Raw genomic sequence first — 16644 nt, 5'->3', positions numbered from 1 at the left:
AGCTTTTCTGTTTTATGAGATCATATTTGTCAATTGTTGGCCTTAATCCCTGAATGGATGAGGTCTTTGGTCTACTTGGAATTGATTTTTTTTAAAGATTATATTTATTTACTTATTATGTATACAACATTCTGCTTCCATGTATATCTGCACACCAGAAGAGCGCACCAGATCTCATAATGGATGGTTGTGAGCCACCATGTGGTTGCTGGGAATTGAACTCAGGACCTCTGGAGAGCTGTCAGTGCTCTTAACCTCTGAGCCATCTCTCCAGCCCCTGGAATTGATTTTTAAGGAGGGTGATAGATATAGGTCTTCTTTCACTCTTCTACATGTGGGCAAAGCTTTGTTTCACAAAGTGTCTCTGACAGTGGTGGGCATATTTTGGAGCTGAGTTTTCTCAGTGGGAGCCAAATAGATTCCAGCTCTTTCTGACTCCAGGCAGCTCCATGTGTGCCCCCTTCCCAGGGTACATGAAGCTTTCTCTTGGGTCTTTTTTTCTCCTCTTCTCTGGCTTCCCTGGTTCCTCATGCCTTGAATTTCTTTACTACCCCTGCCTCCTGCAAGGCTTCTTTGTGTCCCTTGAGGTGCTGCCAATGGCTCAGAGAAAGAGGAAGGGGCTTATAACCTCCTGGTGAGAGCAGAAACATGCCTGTGCACAGTTGCCTGGCACAGGGGAGTGCCTCTGGGATTGTAATAATTGTCAAGAATGACTTCCTCATAGCATCTCGAGAGTGTTTAGTAGTTGAATTTCTGTTTGTTCTTGTTTGGAGTTGCATCCTCAAAGACCCCAAATATCCCCCCCTCAGAATCCACCAGGTGCTAGGAGAGGAAGCGAACAGCCACCATTGTTCCACTAAAGAAAACCCTAGGAATTCAAATGAGAGGCTTGGCAGTTCCCAGGGGGCAGCTGATCATCTACAGGGTGCTTTCCTCCTGGGGACCCTGCCTTAGGCAGAGGCTGGACCACAATATCAGGCACAGATTAGGTGCTCCTCTACTCGCTAGAGCAGGGATGAAATCCATCCTGGGAGAATCCCAGGCCCCTGTTTCTTCTCCCAGCCTCCCAGGTGTAGTTTTCTAGAGGGTCACTTCATTTTTGTAGTGGGGTGCCTCTCATTTATCTCCTGGAAGGGCTTGCCCCAGCTGGAGGGGTCTGGGGTAGCAATGTTGGGAGGAGTAGGGCCACAGGATTGGCTGCTGTTCTACAGATTCTGTCTAAAGATAGCTGCTTGGTGTGGGGCAGGTTCTGTCTCACATGTCATGGATGATTGCTGGGTTGGGCTAAAGGAGGGACTGGGTGCCCTGCTTTTCTGTGTCATTTCTACATCGTGGCATGTCTTTGCTGCACCACCTCTGCCAGCCTCTGGGTTGCTCAGGGCCCGTGCTGCCTCTATGAGGTTGGATCTCTCTTTGGGAGCTGCATTGTCCTGTGTCCTGCATCTCCATGGCGTGTGGTACCTCCACTGTGTCCTGTACATGCGCTCTCTTCTCTCTCCTTCTCCAGGAAGCCTTCCTTGAATACCCCCAGTGATGTCAACCGTTGCCCCAAATCGTGGCTCATGTCTCTAGATGCTTCCTTGTCTTTGGCTTCTAGGGCAGGGCCTGGTCTCCTGCCTTAGGCTCTGCACGTGCCACGCACCTATTCCCCAGGTGTGTCAGAGCAGATCAGCCGCAGCAAGTGGCAGACACAGTCAGACTGAGAACATCTTGCTCTCCAAGGCCCAGCCCAGGGACGGGAGGGGATAAAAGTCTCGTGCCAGGGCCCCAGGGCCTGAAGCATACACACTGTGACCATCTCCAGTCTGTCTGAAGCTGCGGGCCTGTCTGTCTCTGCCATGTCTCTCTCCCCTTGCCGGACCCAGAGGGGCTTCAGTGCTCGCTCAGCATGTTCTGCTTTTTCAGGGGCTCGGGGCAGGGCTGGCTTCAGCAGCAGGAGCCTTAGCTCCTCCAGAAGATGCAGAGGAAGCTCTTGTGAGAGGGTCTGGGGGGCAGAGGCCAGGCAAGGGCTACGGTTTGGGCGTGGGAGTGGAGGGCCTGGTCTTTCCCAGTGCCCTCCAGGGGGTATCCAAGCGGTGACAGTCAACCAGAGCCTACTGACCCCACTGAAGATTGAGGTTGACCCCCAGTTCCAGGTGGTGAAGACACAGGAGACTCAAGAGATCAGAACTCTCAACAACCAGTTTGCCTCCTTCATTGACAAGGTGAGGGTAAATGCAGTCCCTGCTTCTGGGTCTCCTATAGACAAGTGCTCTAGACAAGATGAGCTAGAAAGAGGAGAGATGACCTCTTTCTGCCACTTCCTACATCACTTCAGTGGCAAGGAAATCCTCCCAGAGTCTAAATAGTGGCTTTCTGGTTTGCTGATGCCTTGCTCTTGCATGGCTGGGGCTCCGGGATTGAGAACAGCTAGGTAGCGATGAGAAGCCTCATCTCTATTGTCCCATATAATTTTGGATGTGCTCAGGTTCTTATGGGAGGGCTTGAGGTTTCTCTGCACAGGCAGAGATGGAAGGCAAGAGTAAGGGGCCCATGAGAGGGTCTTTGAGGCTTCCCTCTCCAGAGGCTGTGCCAGGAGAGTTCCAGGAGTCTCAGGACCCTGTGTCTGGTTCTAGGTGCGCTTCCTGGAGCAGCAGAACAAGGTCTTGGAGACCAAGTGGGAGCTGTTGCAGCAGCTGCAGGGAAACCGCAGTCCTCAGGGCCTGGAGCCCATCTTTGAAGCCTGCCTGGCCCGGCTCAGGCAACAGCTGGAGGAGCTGCAGAGAGAGCGAGGGGCTCTGGATTCTGAGCTGAAGACCTACCAGGATCAGGAGGATGAGTACAAATCCAAGTAAGGAACACAAATTTCTGTGTGCTATCTAGGGGGTGTGTGTGGAGTGCTCTGCCTGCCTGAGGGGCTCCTCCATGTCCAGCACCCAGGGCTGCATGATTGGCCTCTATCTGGTCCCTTGGCCTCCCCTCTCCTGATTCACAAGGGTCATCTGTACTATGTAGAGTACAGACCCTCCAGCCCCACCCAAGCTTGGAGAGACCTGGGAGAAATGTGGAGGTCTCTTTCCAGAGGCTTGAGGCCCAGCTTCAAGGGTCCATGTGAATGGTCAGGACTGGGAAGGGCTGATTTAAACAACACCTTGACAGCTTTCTCGAGAAATTCTTGTTTAGCAGGCTATGTGGCTAGTGTGACTCAGACATCCTCTGGTCTTGGGTGGAGGGCAGTCAGTTTAGTGTACCCGTCCCCAGGCCCACGGTGTAATTCACAGCTGGACTGTGGTTCTAGACTCTCTATGTAGGCAGCCTAGTGATGCAGACAGCCCTGGGCTGAGGGGTGGTGAGGGCTGGAGAGCAAGGGTAGGCCTCCTGCTTCTCTCAGCCTTGGTTTCTACTGTTATAGTCTGGGAAAGGGTCATTTATGTTTGTGGTCTCCAGGGCCACTGGAAAAGAATCAGGGAAGGTGGGGTAGGGAGAGAAGCCCCCAAGGTTTCAGGTCTGATGTAGAGAGTCCTGTTCTCTCCCATGAAACCCATATTGCCTGCTCAGAGGCATCTGAGTGCTTGGAAAACCATCAAGACATGTGGCCTACTGTTGTGTGGGATACAGGCCAACTCAGGTATAGATAGGGTATGTCAAACCCGCTGGAAGGGAATGGGAAAAGGGTCAATGGTGGCTCCTGACTTGGGCCCTCTGAAGAGAAAAGGGCACTCAGGGAGAGTATGGGGGTACAGAGTGCAGGGGTGGACTGTAGGAAGGGAGGGTATGGGGTGCAGAGTGCAGGGGTGGACTGTAGGCAGGGAGGGTATGGGTTGCAGAGTGCAGGGGTGGACTGTAGGCAGGGAGGGTATGGGGTGCAGAATGCAGAGGTGGGATGCAGCTCTAACATGGTGCTTGGCTGTCATTTTCCATTTGCAGGTATGACCAGGAAGCTCACAAGCATGCCTTGGTGCAGAATGACTTTGTGGTCCTTAAGAAGGTGGGAGGGGTTCAAATGCTCCACCTAGAAAGACCCCACCATGCTCTAAATCTGGTCCCAGGCTGGGAGGTCACAGGGTGGAGATACTGACTGAGGACAGGCTGTCACTCTGCATGTAGTCACTCCCTGCCAGAATGGGATATTTACCTAGACACGGGCACACAAAGACAGGTCTGAATGAAGGGCTGTTCAGCAGGCTCTGGGCTTGTTGCACAGTGGCCAGAGGTTGGGGGGCAGGGGAGGAAGTGCAGACAGCACAGTGGGTGGGGGCTAATCAGGAACAGTGTCCCACAGATAGTGTGGAGTAGGGTGGAGTGGAGAGAAGAAGGGTGTCTCCAGACACAGTGTCATGGGGGTCATGAGAGGGAGTGGGAGATGCATGGTTTCTGTCTCCCTGTCCTCAGGATGTGGATGAGGTATTTCAGAGCAAGATGGATTTGGAAGGCAAGCTGGAGTCTCTGAGAGAATACGTCTGCTTCTTGACACGTCTGTATGAAGAAGTAAGGACCCGTGAAGAACAGGGAGAAATGACAGAAGGGACAGGATGGGCAGGTTCCCTGTGACCATGAGGGGAGCCACTAGGAGGGGAAGCCTATTAGGATGGCTTTGGTTTGTGGTCATTTGTCATTTGACAATCAGCTACTAAGCATTATTGTGGGAATTCACCCATGAATTCCCTCATGGCTGCTTCTACTAGGAGGCAGGCAGAGCACCAGTCTTAGTAAATATAAATTCCATCCTCTGTTAGATAGTGATAGGTGCTACAGAGAGCAGGGAAGGGGGCTTGGGAATGTGGGTTGGTGGCAATTGCAAATGAGCCTGATGTAAAAGGTAAAACCAAGCTGAAAATGTGAAGGAGGGATGAAGCTCTTCAGACAGATAGTTTCTGGGACTCTGGGCAGAGGCTGTGCCCTTAGCCACAGAAAGTGTGAGGTGACCAGTGTGGCTGGGGCAGGAGGATTGTGTGGAGGAAGGTGTGATAAGGAATGAGAAGAGTGACAGGGACAGACAATTTTGGGTCTTGTGGGTCTTTTTCCTTTATTATCCACACTGCAACCATCACCGGAGACCACCTCAGTAGTTCTTACTCTGCAAATCTGGACAACTACTGGGTGATGGTCAAGTGGATGGCATTCAGACATCCTTCTCCCCTTATGGGGACAGGGGACAGGGAGCCAGGGTGGTAGACACTGAGTTGGTCTCTCCCATAGGAACTGGGACAACTGCAGACCCAGGCAGATGACATGTCTGTGGTGCTGTCCATGGATAACAACCGTTGCTTGGACTTCAGTGACATCATCGCTGAGGTCCGTGCCCGGTATGAGGAGATCACACAGACTAGCAAGGCTGAGGCAGAGGCCGTGTTCCAGACCAAGGTATTGTGGCCCCAAAAGCAAGCTGAGGATGGCTGGGTGGTCACATCGACACCCCAGGGAGGTCACCAACTTTGGTCCTATTGGGGCAGCTCTGATGACATCCTTGAGGTTCAGGGCTCAGAGGATAGGGCTGTGTCCACGGATCAGGAAGGGGACAATGGCAATAAAGTAGGAGATAGGCTTGGACCTCTGCAGGCATGTCTGCCATGAGCTCTGCAGTGCAGTTGGCCGGCACTGGGAAAAATGCAGACATCAGGAGGCATCTCCCAGGGTGGGAAGATGGCAGATCCCTGATTCCGGATTCAGAGACAGCTGTCGACTCAACCAACGGTATTACCTTTGTGTCCTCAGTACCAGGAACTCCAGGCATCAGCCCAGCTTCAAGGGGATAGCATGAAGGAAGTTCGGATGCAGATTTCCCAGCTTCGGCAGACCATACAGAAGCTGCAGAGTCAGATTTCCAGCCTCAAGATGCAGGTAGGCTCCCAGTGTCTACTGCTGCATCCACCTGCTGCTTGGTGCCTCCATCCTCCACCACGCATTGTTTCCTTCCCAGATGGGATTATAGGAGGATGAGTAGGGGGATCTGGATAATTGTCTGGGTCTCTGGACCATTTATTTTGTGGCGGGGAGGTTGGAGACAGATCTTCAAGTTACCTCTGAATTGATTTCGCTGGTTCCCTGTGAACTCCAGCCTTCATGCTGGCTTTTCTGGGGCAGAGCCCTTGAGCTCTTGTCCAGCGCCAGGGAGACTGTTACAGTCTCCATCCGGATGGACACCTTGTTTCTGTCTCTTTGGAGAGAGGGTTAGTTTACCTCTCAGTTCATCTCTTCTTTGGACTCTTCCTCCACAAGCAAAAGGGAACTTAAGGCCAAGCACTGACTTTTCTGGTTTTCCTTTGGGAAAAGTGTGTGAAAGAGAGGGAGAGACCACAGAAGGGAGATGGGCTGTGGGTACAGCCGTCTCAGGAGATCTCACATGAGGCTGAGGAGGTCTGAGGTGCCATGTTGTCCCAGACAGGAAGGGTGCTGACTTCGGGTTATCAAGTTTGTGCTCATGTTTCTCAAAACGGAAGACTAGATTTGAGACCCATAGTGGGTGATGAGCATAGAGTACATGTATCAGGAGAGTATATATGTGGTGGATGCATGTGTAAGATGCCTGCTGGCTATGTGGGTGGGGCTATCTCACAACTGCACAGCAAGTGCTCCTGGCCCAAGACATCTCTACAGCCTCCCCTCCTAAATCTGATTTTTATTTAAAATTAACATTATTTGTATGCATATTTCGCTTGCAATAATGTCTGTGTATCATGTGTTTGCCTGGTGCCCATGGAGCCCAGAAGAGGGTGTTGAATCTCCTGTAGTTACGGATAGTGTAAACCACCATGTGGGTGCTGGGAATTGAACCTGGGTCCTCTGAAGAGCAGTCAAAGCTCTTAACCACTGAGCCATCTTTCTACTTCCCGCTTCTTATTTTATTCACCTATTTATTCTTATTTTGTGTGGTTTGGTGTTTTGCTTGCATATGTATCTGTACACCTGCATTTCAAATAAACACCAGGGCCAGCCCCGAGGAGCCCTAGCCTCTTACTCACTGCATGTAGTCTTCCTGGGAGAGCCTGTTCCTTTTTCTTTTTCTTTTTTTGTCCGTTACTTTTTTTTTTTGCACAGACCCGAGAGACTGGGCTTTTCATGCTGACTCAGAGTGCTGGTTCCCTACTCAGTCACCCATCACCTTTCCGAGACATGGAGAGGAGATCTTGTTCCTGGTCTGGGGTATTTGTGTGGGGACAGAGCAGTGACAGCCTCTGGAGGATTTCTTCCTTTCTAAATCTGAGATGATGTTGAGACGCCCACCCCCACTTCCACTTCTCTTCTCAAACCTAGCCTCTCAGTGTCCAGTGACTGGGTTTAGGACTCAAACTAAGTACCATGATGCTGTCATGAGATACTTAACTGAGTATGCCAGCCAAGACCCTGCTTCCAAGAAGAAGATCATGTTCTGAGGTTCTGGGTAAACATGAAGATGTTGCAGGAACTCCAGTGGACCCCTGCCACAGGCAAAGAAGCTGTTAGGCAATATTTCCCCTTAGGATGAGAGGGGCTGGGCATGGTGTGGTCATGCATATTTTTGAGCTCATGAGATTAGGGTCTATCTGGTTCTTCAAATTATACCCATGGTGGTTGTTTTGAGACCCTGTAAGGCTTACAGCTACTTTCTACCTCATTCCTGCTCCCCTCCAGAATGGTACTCTGCAGTCTGCCATTGCCGATGCTGAGCAACACGGGGAGATGGCTCTGAGGGATGCTCAGGCCAAGTTGGATGAGCTGGAGACTGCTCTGAGAACAGCCAAGCAAGACATGGCCCAAATGTTGCGAGAATATCAGGAACTGATGGGCACGAAGTTGTCCCTGGACGTGGAGATTGCCATGTATCGAAGGCTGCTGGAGAGCGAGGAATGCAGGTGGGGGACCTGGAGGGACCTGGGGAAGTGAGACTGGGTTGGGGGAGAATGGAAGGCCAGTGCAGGCCTTTCTTTGTTAGAGGAGATTCTGAGAGGTTTCCTTACCCTGTAAGTCACTAAGGACAACCAACCCTGCTGGGAAGGATTTTAAATTAGGGATTGTATTCATTACAGTCTTTCTTAATTTTATCCCTCTTGTCCTTCCTCCCCCAGGATATCTAAGGAGTACACCAGCCAGGTCACTGTCTGTGAGTATGAGGGGCCTTTGAGAGTAGGGTTGCCTTGTGGTGCTGAGGGCCTTGTTGTGACCCTAGTGCTTTCTTGGCAGCCACGGCAGAAGGCAGAGTTGTTGTCCCTGGAGGAGTTGGTGGAGGCCAAGTGGTCATACCTGGAAGAATTGGAGGAGGCCAAATGATTGTGCCTGGAAGAATTGGAGGAGGCCAAGTGGTCATACCTGGAAGAATTAATGGAGGCCAAATGGTCATTCCTGGAAGAGTTGATGGAGGCCAAAAGGTCATTCCTGGAAGAGTTGATGGAGGCCAAGTGGTCAAGCCTGGAGAAGACTGTAGAGGGCAAATGGTCAAGCCTGGAGGAGTTGATGGAGGCCAAATGGTTATACCTGGAAGAGTTGATGGAGGCCAAATGGTTATACCTGGAAGAGTTGATGGAGGCCAAATGGTTATACCTGGAAGAGTTGATGGAGGCCAAAAGGTCATACCTGGAATTGTTGATGGAGGCCAAATGGTCATGCCTGGAGGAATTGATGAAGGCCAAGTGATCGTGCCTGGAGAAGACTGTAGAGGGCAAATGGCCATGCCTAGAGGAGATTGTAGAGGCCAAAATGTCATACCAGGAAGAGTTGATGGAGGCCAAATGGTTATGCCTGGAGGAGATTGTAGAGGCCAAATAGTCATGTCTGGAGGAGATTGTGGAGGCCAAATGGTCATGCCTGGAGGAGTTGATGGAGGTCAAATGGTCATGCCTGGAGGAGATTGTAGAGGCCAAATGGTCATTCCTGGAGGAGATTGTAGAGGCCAAATGGTTATGCCTGGAAGAGATTGTGGAGGCCAAAATTTCATACCTGGAAGAGTTGATGGAGGCCAAATGGTCATTCCTGGAGGAGATTGTAGAGGCCAAATGGTCATGTCTGGAGGAGATTGTGGAGGCCAAATGGTCATGTCTGGAGGAGATTGTGGAGGCCAAATGGTCATGTCTGGAGGAGATTGTGGAGGCCAAATGGTCACGCCTGGAGGAGATTGTAGAGGCCAAATGGTTGTGCCTGGAGGAGTTGGTGATGGCACTTGTGGACTCAGAGGCTGGAAAGGCAGCTTTGGATCTAGAGGCTGCTCTAGCATTGTAACTGGTGGCTTTGATGTCCCCCAGGGATCTGGGTGCAGTCCCAGCATGAGTTCCTGCTCCGTGTCTGGCTCTGGCTTCAGTTCTGGCTCTGGCTCCTGCTGCCGCACCATCCTGAAGAAGACAGTGGAATCAAGTCGGAAGACATCTGTCATTTACTGAGTGACCAGGCAATCATATCCCTTCTGAACCTAGTAGCCTTGCTCCCATCCCTTCCCCCATGTCCAATGTCCACAACCCGAGACAGCCCATTGGGCACTGGAGAAAGTCAATAAAGTCTGCCTGCTTGCTGTTCCAAGTGCTCAGCTGGCAGGCCTTGCTCTGCATACTCATTTGCATCTCATTTGTGTGTGTGTGTGTGTGTGTGTGTGTGTGTGTGTGTGTGTGTGTGTGTGTCCATGTGGTGCATAGGCTCTGTTCTCCAGCCAGCAGCTGTTTTCACTCCCTTCTCCATGACCTTCAGGCTGGCCTGGAAGTTCTTTTGGCTAGGCTTTGGCAAGACTCCATCCCTGGTTCAAATATCCTTCAGTGGGAGTGTCTAGAGGTCACTAACCTGAAACTGGAGTCTGGGACCAGGGAGTGCAACTTGGTTCCTCCCCCTACTCTTTCTGCATCTGTTTCTCCAGCTGTCCTGCACAGTGCTACAGCATTCAGTTCCCCTGTCATCGTCCCCTCCTCACAATGTTTGTTCAGGGCCAAGCCACCTTTGTGCTGTGTGCCAGCACTGGGGCTCCTCTGACAAGCACCAGGTCCTGGACACTTCTGCCACCTCCAGTAAGTCCCTCCCACCTGTGAGCCTGAGCTTCCTTCCAGGCCAAGGGCTGGCCTCTTGCCACAACTCTTGCCACAGGGGATCTGAACTACAGATCCCCTGTGTTGGGAATGTGGGTTTTTGGGAGGCTGCTTTTTGTCCTGTCCCTCTTTCCAGTCCGCAGCTCAGTGTTACCCAGGGCAGCAAGCCCAGTTCCTGTTACCCTCCCACAATATCACTGCAGAGCTTTGACCTGGCCTTGGCACTCCTGAGTAGGAACATCCCAGCAGGTACACAGTTCAGTCCAGATGCTCAGCAACAGCCTTGAAATGAGTTCCAAAGGCATTTACAGGAGAGGCTGAAGGGTGGAGGCAAGTGTAACTTCTATGCCATTATTTTATCAGCAATTCAACTCTGCCTCCAGCTCTCACCCCTTATCAAAAACAAAACAAAACACAAAACAAAATGTAATCTGTGCATTTCTCCAGCCCACTCTCCTTGAGAGAAAATCTGGGGACTTTCTACAGTGCCAAGTGTGTGCTATGGCGTCCCCCTGGGCATCACAGCCGTCTTATCCAGAAAGTCCTTTACATCCTGGTGTGACCCTGAGGCACCAGTCAAACATGCTGCTCCATCTCCCACACCCCCACTGATGTTACGGGGGCTCTCAGAACTGCTCATCAGTTGTCTACAGAGCTCATCCCCCAATCAAGGCTGTCTGCTTGGACTTGTTCTGGTCCTGACCTCTGCTGATTCTTCCCAAGTCTGCATTGGTTTTCTCCTCCTGGAAACCTTTCCCACTGCCCCACACCTGAGCTTCTGGACCTTTCCTGTGTCCTGTACATTCTGGTTGAGTACTGGTAGGGGAAAACTTGTGTCTCTTTTAGCCTGGGAGCCCCGGGCTATTTCTTCCTCTTGAACCCAGGAAAGAGATCTCAAGGGGACTTGAAATGATGTCTCTAGTTCTTGCTGGTCTCTGGACCTGTCTGAACTTGAGCCTAGAAATGGTTTTCTTCTCTTTTAGGATGTTCTGAGGGAAGCCAGGCTCATGGGAGTCAGGAGGTTCTGGCAGGATTGACTTTTCCCCTACTCTGGGTGCTGTGTGGGTCTCTTTAATGTTTCTTCTCTGCTCACTTTCCCGTCCTGGGGCCTAGAGAGAGTCAGCCTGGCTGTGCTGCCAGCTCTGTGGCCTGGGCTGAAGGATGTCTTGAAGTTCTGCTACTGTGCCAGGGAAAGCATGGCAATGGACTCTTCATCACTTATCTGGGAAGGAGCTGTGCCAACCTGTGTGCAGGAGACATGGTTGGTGCTTTGGTCCAAGCTCTACCATTCCCAGTGATGTGATTTTGACTTGGTGGGGTATTCTCTCCATGCTTAAGTGTCCTCATTCATAAGAGGACTCTAAGAACATCCCGGAGTCTTTCCTAGCCATCTGCCATGTGGATGGATGAAAGGCCTGAGCTAACATGGGGGTTAGCTTGTTAAACAGCTACAATAAAGCCTACAATAAAGCTTTCGACTCCGCCCGGTGATTGGGGTCGTCGATGTCCTGGACCGAGATCCTGGGGGCCTGAGCCTCAAGGGGTCTTTCAAAGGCACCCCTGGATACAGTGCTGTCTATGTGTTCCCAAGGACCAAGAGGCTGTGATGTTCAGGTGGACAGCTAGAGAGAAGTGCTTGTCAGGCTGTGAGGGAGGCTCCTAGGATATTGGATCCCATGGCTTCCTGGACAGGATCCTGGTGGCTGCTGAGATGGATGATCTTTGTGTTCCCTGGTCTTCTGCAGCCCTCATCCAGCAGCTGGTGGAAGTAGAAGCAGACACCCACAACTTATCACTGAACTGAACTGGAATCCAGATGCCGAGAAGGACGAGTGAAGAGCAAAGGGGTCCAGACCAGGCTGGTGAAACCCACAGAAACAACTGACTGAACATCAGGGAACTCTTGCTCCCCAGACTGATAGATGGGATACCAGCATGGGACTGATCCAGACCCCAGGAACATGGATTTCATTGAGGAAACCTCGGAAATCTACAGGACCTCCTGTAGTTGTTCAGTACTTATTCCTAGCATAGGTGTGGACTTTGGGAGTCCATTCCACATAGAAGAATACTCTTTGAGCCAAGGCACATGGGGGTGGGTCTAGGCCCTATCCCAAAAGATATGAAAGACTCGGATGATACCCTATGGAAGACCTCACCCTCCCTGGGGAAGAGAAAGGATATGTTATAGGTAGGGTTTTAGTTGGGGGGTGGTGGTAGGGGAGGATGGGAGGGAGAGGGAACTGGGATTGTCATGTAAAACAATCTTGTTTCTAATTCAAACAAAAAAAATCTGAAAAAAAAGAACATCCCGGTGTGGTAGCTGGGTCTGTAGCTTCATTTAGGAGGCTGAGGAAAAAGGATTGCCATGAGTTCAAGGATAGCCTTAGCCTCCCAGTACTGACTGTGATTACAGATATGAGCTATCACATCAACCAAATAGGGAACTTTTTTCTACATTATTATTATTATTATTATTATTATTATTATTATTATTATTAATTGTGTGTGGTAGGTCAGGTGATATTTTTTGTTTTTTGTTTTTTGAGACAGGGTTTCTCTGTGTAGCTTTGGAGCCTATCCTGACACTCTCTGGAGACCAGGCTGGCCTCGAACTCACAGAGATCTGCCTGCCTCTGCCTCCCAAGTGCTGGGATTAAAGGCGTGCACCACCAACGCCCAGCTCAGGTGATATCTTTTTTTAAAAAAATCTAATCTTTATTTTATGTGTATTGGTGCTTTGACTATTGGTGATGGAACCCCTGGAACTGGAATTACATACAGTTGTGAGCTGTCATGTAGGGGCTGGGAATTGAACCTGGGTCCTCTGGAAGAGCAGTCAGTCTTCTTAACCACTGAGCCATCTCTCCAGCCAGGTGATATCTTTGGGAGCTGATTTTCTCCTTCCCAGGTGTGGGAGCTGGGAATGGAACTTTGATTTCTAGGTTCGTGCAGTAAGTGCTTTTACCCACTGAGCCATTACCATGACCCCAAATGAGGAACTTCTTAATGGCCTTGTCCCTGGAGCACATAGTGGGTCCAAATGAGGAACTTCTTAATGGCCTTGTCCTTGGAGCACATAGTGGGTCCAGTCCATGCAGTGAATTGTACACCACTGTCACCTCTTTTCACAACCCTGATTCCTTTATTTGGCTACCACCCTGGGAGTGAGGACCCGAGAGAGGTGAACTGTCTTTACAGGAAGGATTACTTCCCAAGGAGAAGAGAACCGAGGCCAGGGACCTACAACAGTAAGGAGCAGGGAAGAAGCCACCACCTCTCCAGTAAGCCAGCTAACTTTTTCAGGTTATCTGGGACCAAGGCGACTTTCAGTGTTAATCTAGGACAGGCCAGGGAAGAGCAGGCATTAGCTCCCCTGTATAGAGACGAAGTGTCATGAGACATGGCACAGCGAGTAGTTTCTGGAACAGTGGGGAGGGACCCCTAGGAGAAGTGTGACCCAAGATGGCGGGAGCTAGCAAGAATAAACATTTCTCTCCCTTCTGATCTCTTCTTAGGTCAACCTGGTTGGAAGAAGGGAACAAGAGAGCAGTGTCCAGGTGTGTAGAAGGTGGGCATGGCCCTGAGGTAGGGCAGAGACCAGGGAGCATAGCCAGGGCTGGGTAAAGGGCTGCCATTACTGATGGAAGGTTCTCAGGCCACAATGGGTCACACTGAGTACCTGCTGATGATAATATTCATTCTTACTAGACTGGAAAGTCCTTCTCTTGGGAGGTGACTTGTCCTGTGTCTTCCATGTTGTTCACATCCGAGCTGTTTTATATTAGGAATGTCAGTTGCCTTTATCAGCTATTCTGACCCATGCTTTTGGTGACAGTAGCATTCAAATCCCCATACTTTTGTCTTCTGCTAGCTGGTGAGGACTTAGGCAGATGAGAGTCTCTAGAGTTGGAGGCCCTTGGTAGCTAGCAGTAGAAGTGGCAGTAGGCTGTAGCTCTCCCTTCCTTTGGAAACCCCTCCTCCCTGGACTTCCTCCATAATATTTGTGGGAGGCCACAAATTTGGATCAAGTTCAGGCACTTACTGCCAATGGATAGAACCTTGGTAGGAGGCTCACCAGCCAGTTAATTAATGCACTATAGCCATTAAATCACCTTTCCCAGAGTGGCTGTGTGATTCTGGTGTTAGTAGGAGACCTTTGAAGTCCTGAGTGCTTGATTCATGGACCTTTGTAATTCTTTACTTCTCTTCAGTTTACAATTATTAATATAAGCCCCGCCAGTTTTAAAGGTATGGGATTTATTTATTTATTTATTTGTTTATTTTTTAAGACAGGGTTTCTCTATAGCTTTGGAGGCTGTCCTGGAACTCTCTTTGTAGATCAGGCTGGCCTCGGACTCACAGAGATCTGTCTGCCTCTGCCTCCCGAGTGCTGGGATTAAAGACTGGGATTTCCTCTTAAAAGATTGCAAAAGCCAGGTGTGGTGGCACATGCTTTTCACTTTAGTATTTGAGAGGTAGAAACAGGAGGATCAGGAGTTTAATGTCATTCTTGGCTACACACAGAGTTTAATAATAGCTTGGGCTACATAAAATCAGGGTGTGTGTGTATTCTCTGCAAACAACTTTCAAAGAAGGTTTGAGTTTGATGTCTATAAACAGCAAAAGAGCTACAGAGCTGGGAGTAAGGGCTGAAAAGGCAAAGCAACCTCACATGACCCTGCCTGGTGATCTGTCTGGCTGGGAAGGGGAGGTTGTCTGTGAGCAACAACTTTGTCTCCCAAGGGTGGACCTGGGCTGCATCGGCATCTGCCACTAGCTCATTACCTCCCGGTGCAAAGCCTGGCACAGAGTGTGTGCTTGGTAAATACATAAATGAATTGCATACCTGAATGCTCCTCTTCGGGGTGGGGTACGTTCATGTTTACAGCCCGACTCCCACTCCCACCACTCCAGCCACACAGTGACTCACAGTACTGACTGACATCATCTTCCTGCCTCGGGGACCAAACAGTAGCCTGGAGGCTAGGCCCCACTCACAGCTATCTCCACTCCCACGCTGCCAGACAGAGATAAGGGAGCCTGAGAAAGGGCTCTCAGCCTGGGGAAAGGAGATGCAGAGTGGTTGGTGGGAGATGATGGCTCCATCTAAGGCCATTGTTTCTCCAAAGGACTTCTGCGGTGGGCTATGCTTCCAGTCAGAGAGGTTGCTTTCCCAGATCCCTGCTGCCATCAGGGAAGGCAGTCTTTTGGGTGGCATTAAGGGGTTAGTTCTGTGGCTTTTCACCCCTGGTAGGAGCTGGGTTCAGTGCTTCAAGGAAATGAGAGCTGCTTGAACTTCCCAGTGGCCCAGGTGAAAAATCCATCACCCTCCTTCGGAGCCTAGAGGCCACCGTCCTCACTAAGGTCCTGCGCTTCTGTTAGGGTTCAAGCTGGCTGAGCACTCTAGCCTGGCAGAGTAAACACTGCCCCATACTCGCCTTAAGCCAGGCGAGGCTTTCTCTGTCCTTTCTGGACCCTACTCTCACTGAATGATGAAGAGGTGAGGAGGGCTGGTTTCGAGACCTTCTTCCATGGTCTGGGATCTTGTGTCTAAAGTCTCTCTAGTGTTCTGGCTGTGCTTGGCTCTAGAAACCTGGCTGGAAAGAGAGTGGAGGATGATGTAAAGTGGCATTGCCCTTCTGAACTGAGTGGACTCCTGGTGGACAGGGAAAGCAAAGGATGATAGGGGTACAATGTGCACCATTTGGGGCTTCTTGGATGTGTATACTTTCAGCTATTCCAAAATGGCTGGTCTCTTCTGGAAGGTTCCACCAAGGAAGAGCTTAAGGGTGGTCAGTGCTCCCTGCCCCCTTCCAGTTCCAGGAAAGACAGCTGAGGTCTTAAGTCCTAACACCCTGCCTGAGGAGGCCAACCTTTCTTTTCTTCTTCTTTTTTATTTTTTTTGGGTTTGGGACAGGGTTTAATGGAACTCAGGCTGGCCTTGGACTTCTGAGTCTCCTACCTTTGCCTCTGGAGTGCTGGGATTATAGGTGTGTACCACCATGCCTGGTTTGAACCAGAGCCTTTCAACCCACACTGTGTGCCTGTCTAGACCAATGGCTGGGCAGGGACCTCTTTTCGTCCTTGGATCCTCTTTCCCCCACACAGGGTTTCCACCCAGCAGACACCTGCCAGTATAGACAGAAGAGCAGCTGCCCCACCCCTACACTGTCACCTGTGCCCCCCACACTGGACCTGCCAAGAGACAGGAGGCGGTAGGCTGGGAGGGTGGGACTGGAGCAGGCCTGGGCACTCTCTCTACAACCCATTGCCCAATGCACCTTCCCTTGCCACCTGCACAGCCCTGGGCCCCGGGGCCTTGGCTTACCACAGGGCCCTGGGACAAACCCCACAAAACAGAGCCCCATTGACAGCAGGCCACCAGGGCTGGGTAGGAGGAGGCCAAGTCAGCCACTGGGTGGTGAGGGTGGCCGTGGGAGCCTTATCATTCTGTTTCAAGTGAGGAGAGCCTGCGGGGGCTAGGGGTGGGGGTGGGGGCTGTGCTTCCGGTCCCAAGTAGTCTCTGCTTAGGTGCAGTTCTCCAGTCCCGGTGATGGCTGGGCGAGGCCCTCCCATATCCTCGGGGAGAGGGGCTCCCCCCAGGCTCACAAGGCCCCTCCCTCTCACCTGTGGTAATCACTGCGGGAGTGTGTGGAACCCAGGGCCAGCCCAGCTCGGAAAA

General features: G+C 51.0%; 1 protein-coding gene across 2 annotated transcripts in view; it reads left to right on the top strand.

The window, feature by feature from the left end:
* The window catches only part of LOC100774159 (keratin, type II cytoskeletal 78), a 36622-nt gene extending 27129 nt beyond the window's left edge, over nucleotides 1-9493 (top strand). The window contains exons 2-10 of one of the 2 annotated variants that reach the window (XM_027396646.2): nucleotides 1508-2204; nucleotides 2616-2830; nucleotides 3907-3967; nucleotides 4372-4467; nucleotides 5179-5343; nucleotides 5695-5820; nucleotides 7591-7811; nucleotides 8025-8059; nucleotides 8140-9493. In XM_027396646.2, coding sequence (XP_027252447.1) covers nucleotides 1839-2204; nucleotides 2616-2830; nucleotides 3907-3967; nucleotides 4372-4467; nucleotides 5179-5343; nucleotides 5695-5820; nucleotides 7591-7811; nucleotides 8025-8059; nucleotides 8140-9329 — 2475 coding nt within the window. In that variant the 5' untranslated portion in view covers nucleotides 1508-1838 and the 3' untranslated portion in view covers nucleotides 9330-9493. Of the gene's footprint in view, nucleotides 1-231; nucleotides 2205-2615; nucleotides 2831-3906; nucleotides 3968-4371; nucleotides 4468-5178; nucleotides 5344-5694; nucleotides 5821-7590; nucleotides 7812-8024; nucleotides 8060-8139 lie in introns of those variants that run through there. The other variant, XM_027396647.2, reaches the window with a different exon arrangement.
* The last annotated feature ends 7151 nt before the right edge of the window (nucleotides 9494-16644 follow it).

The sequence above is a fragment of the Cricetulus griseus genome, chromosome 2, assembly GCF_003668045.3.
Source record: "Cricetulus griseus strain 17A/GY chromosome 2, alternate assembly CriGri-PICRH-1.0, whole genome shotgun sequence".
NCBI lineage: Eukaryota > Metazoa > Chordata > Mammalia > Rodentia > Cricetidae > Cricetulus > Cricetulus griseus.
The sequence above is the reverse complement of the archived record's forward strand: the minus strand, read 5'-3'. Positions and strand labels throughout refer to the sequence as shown.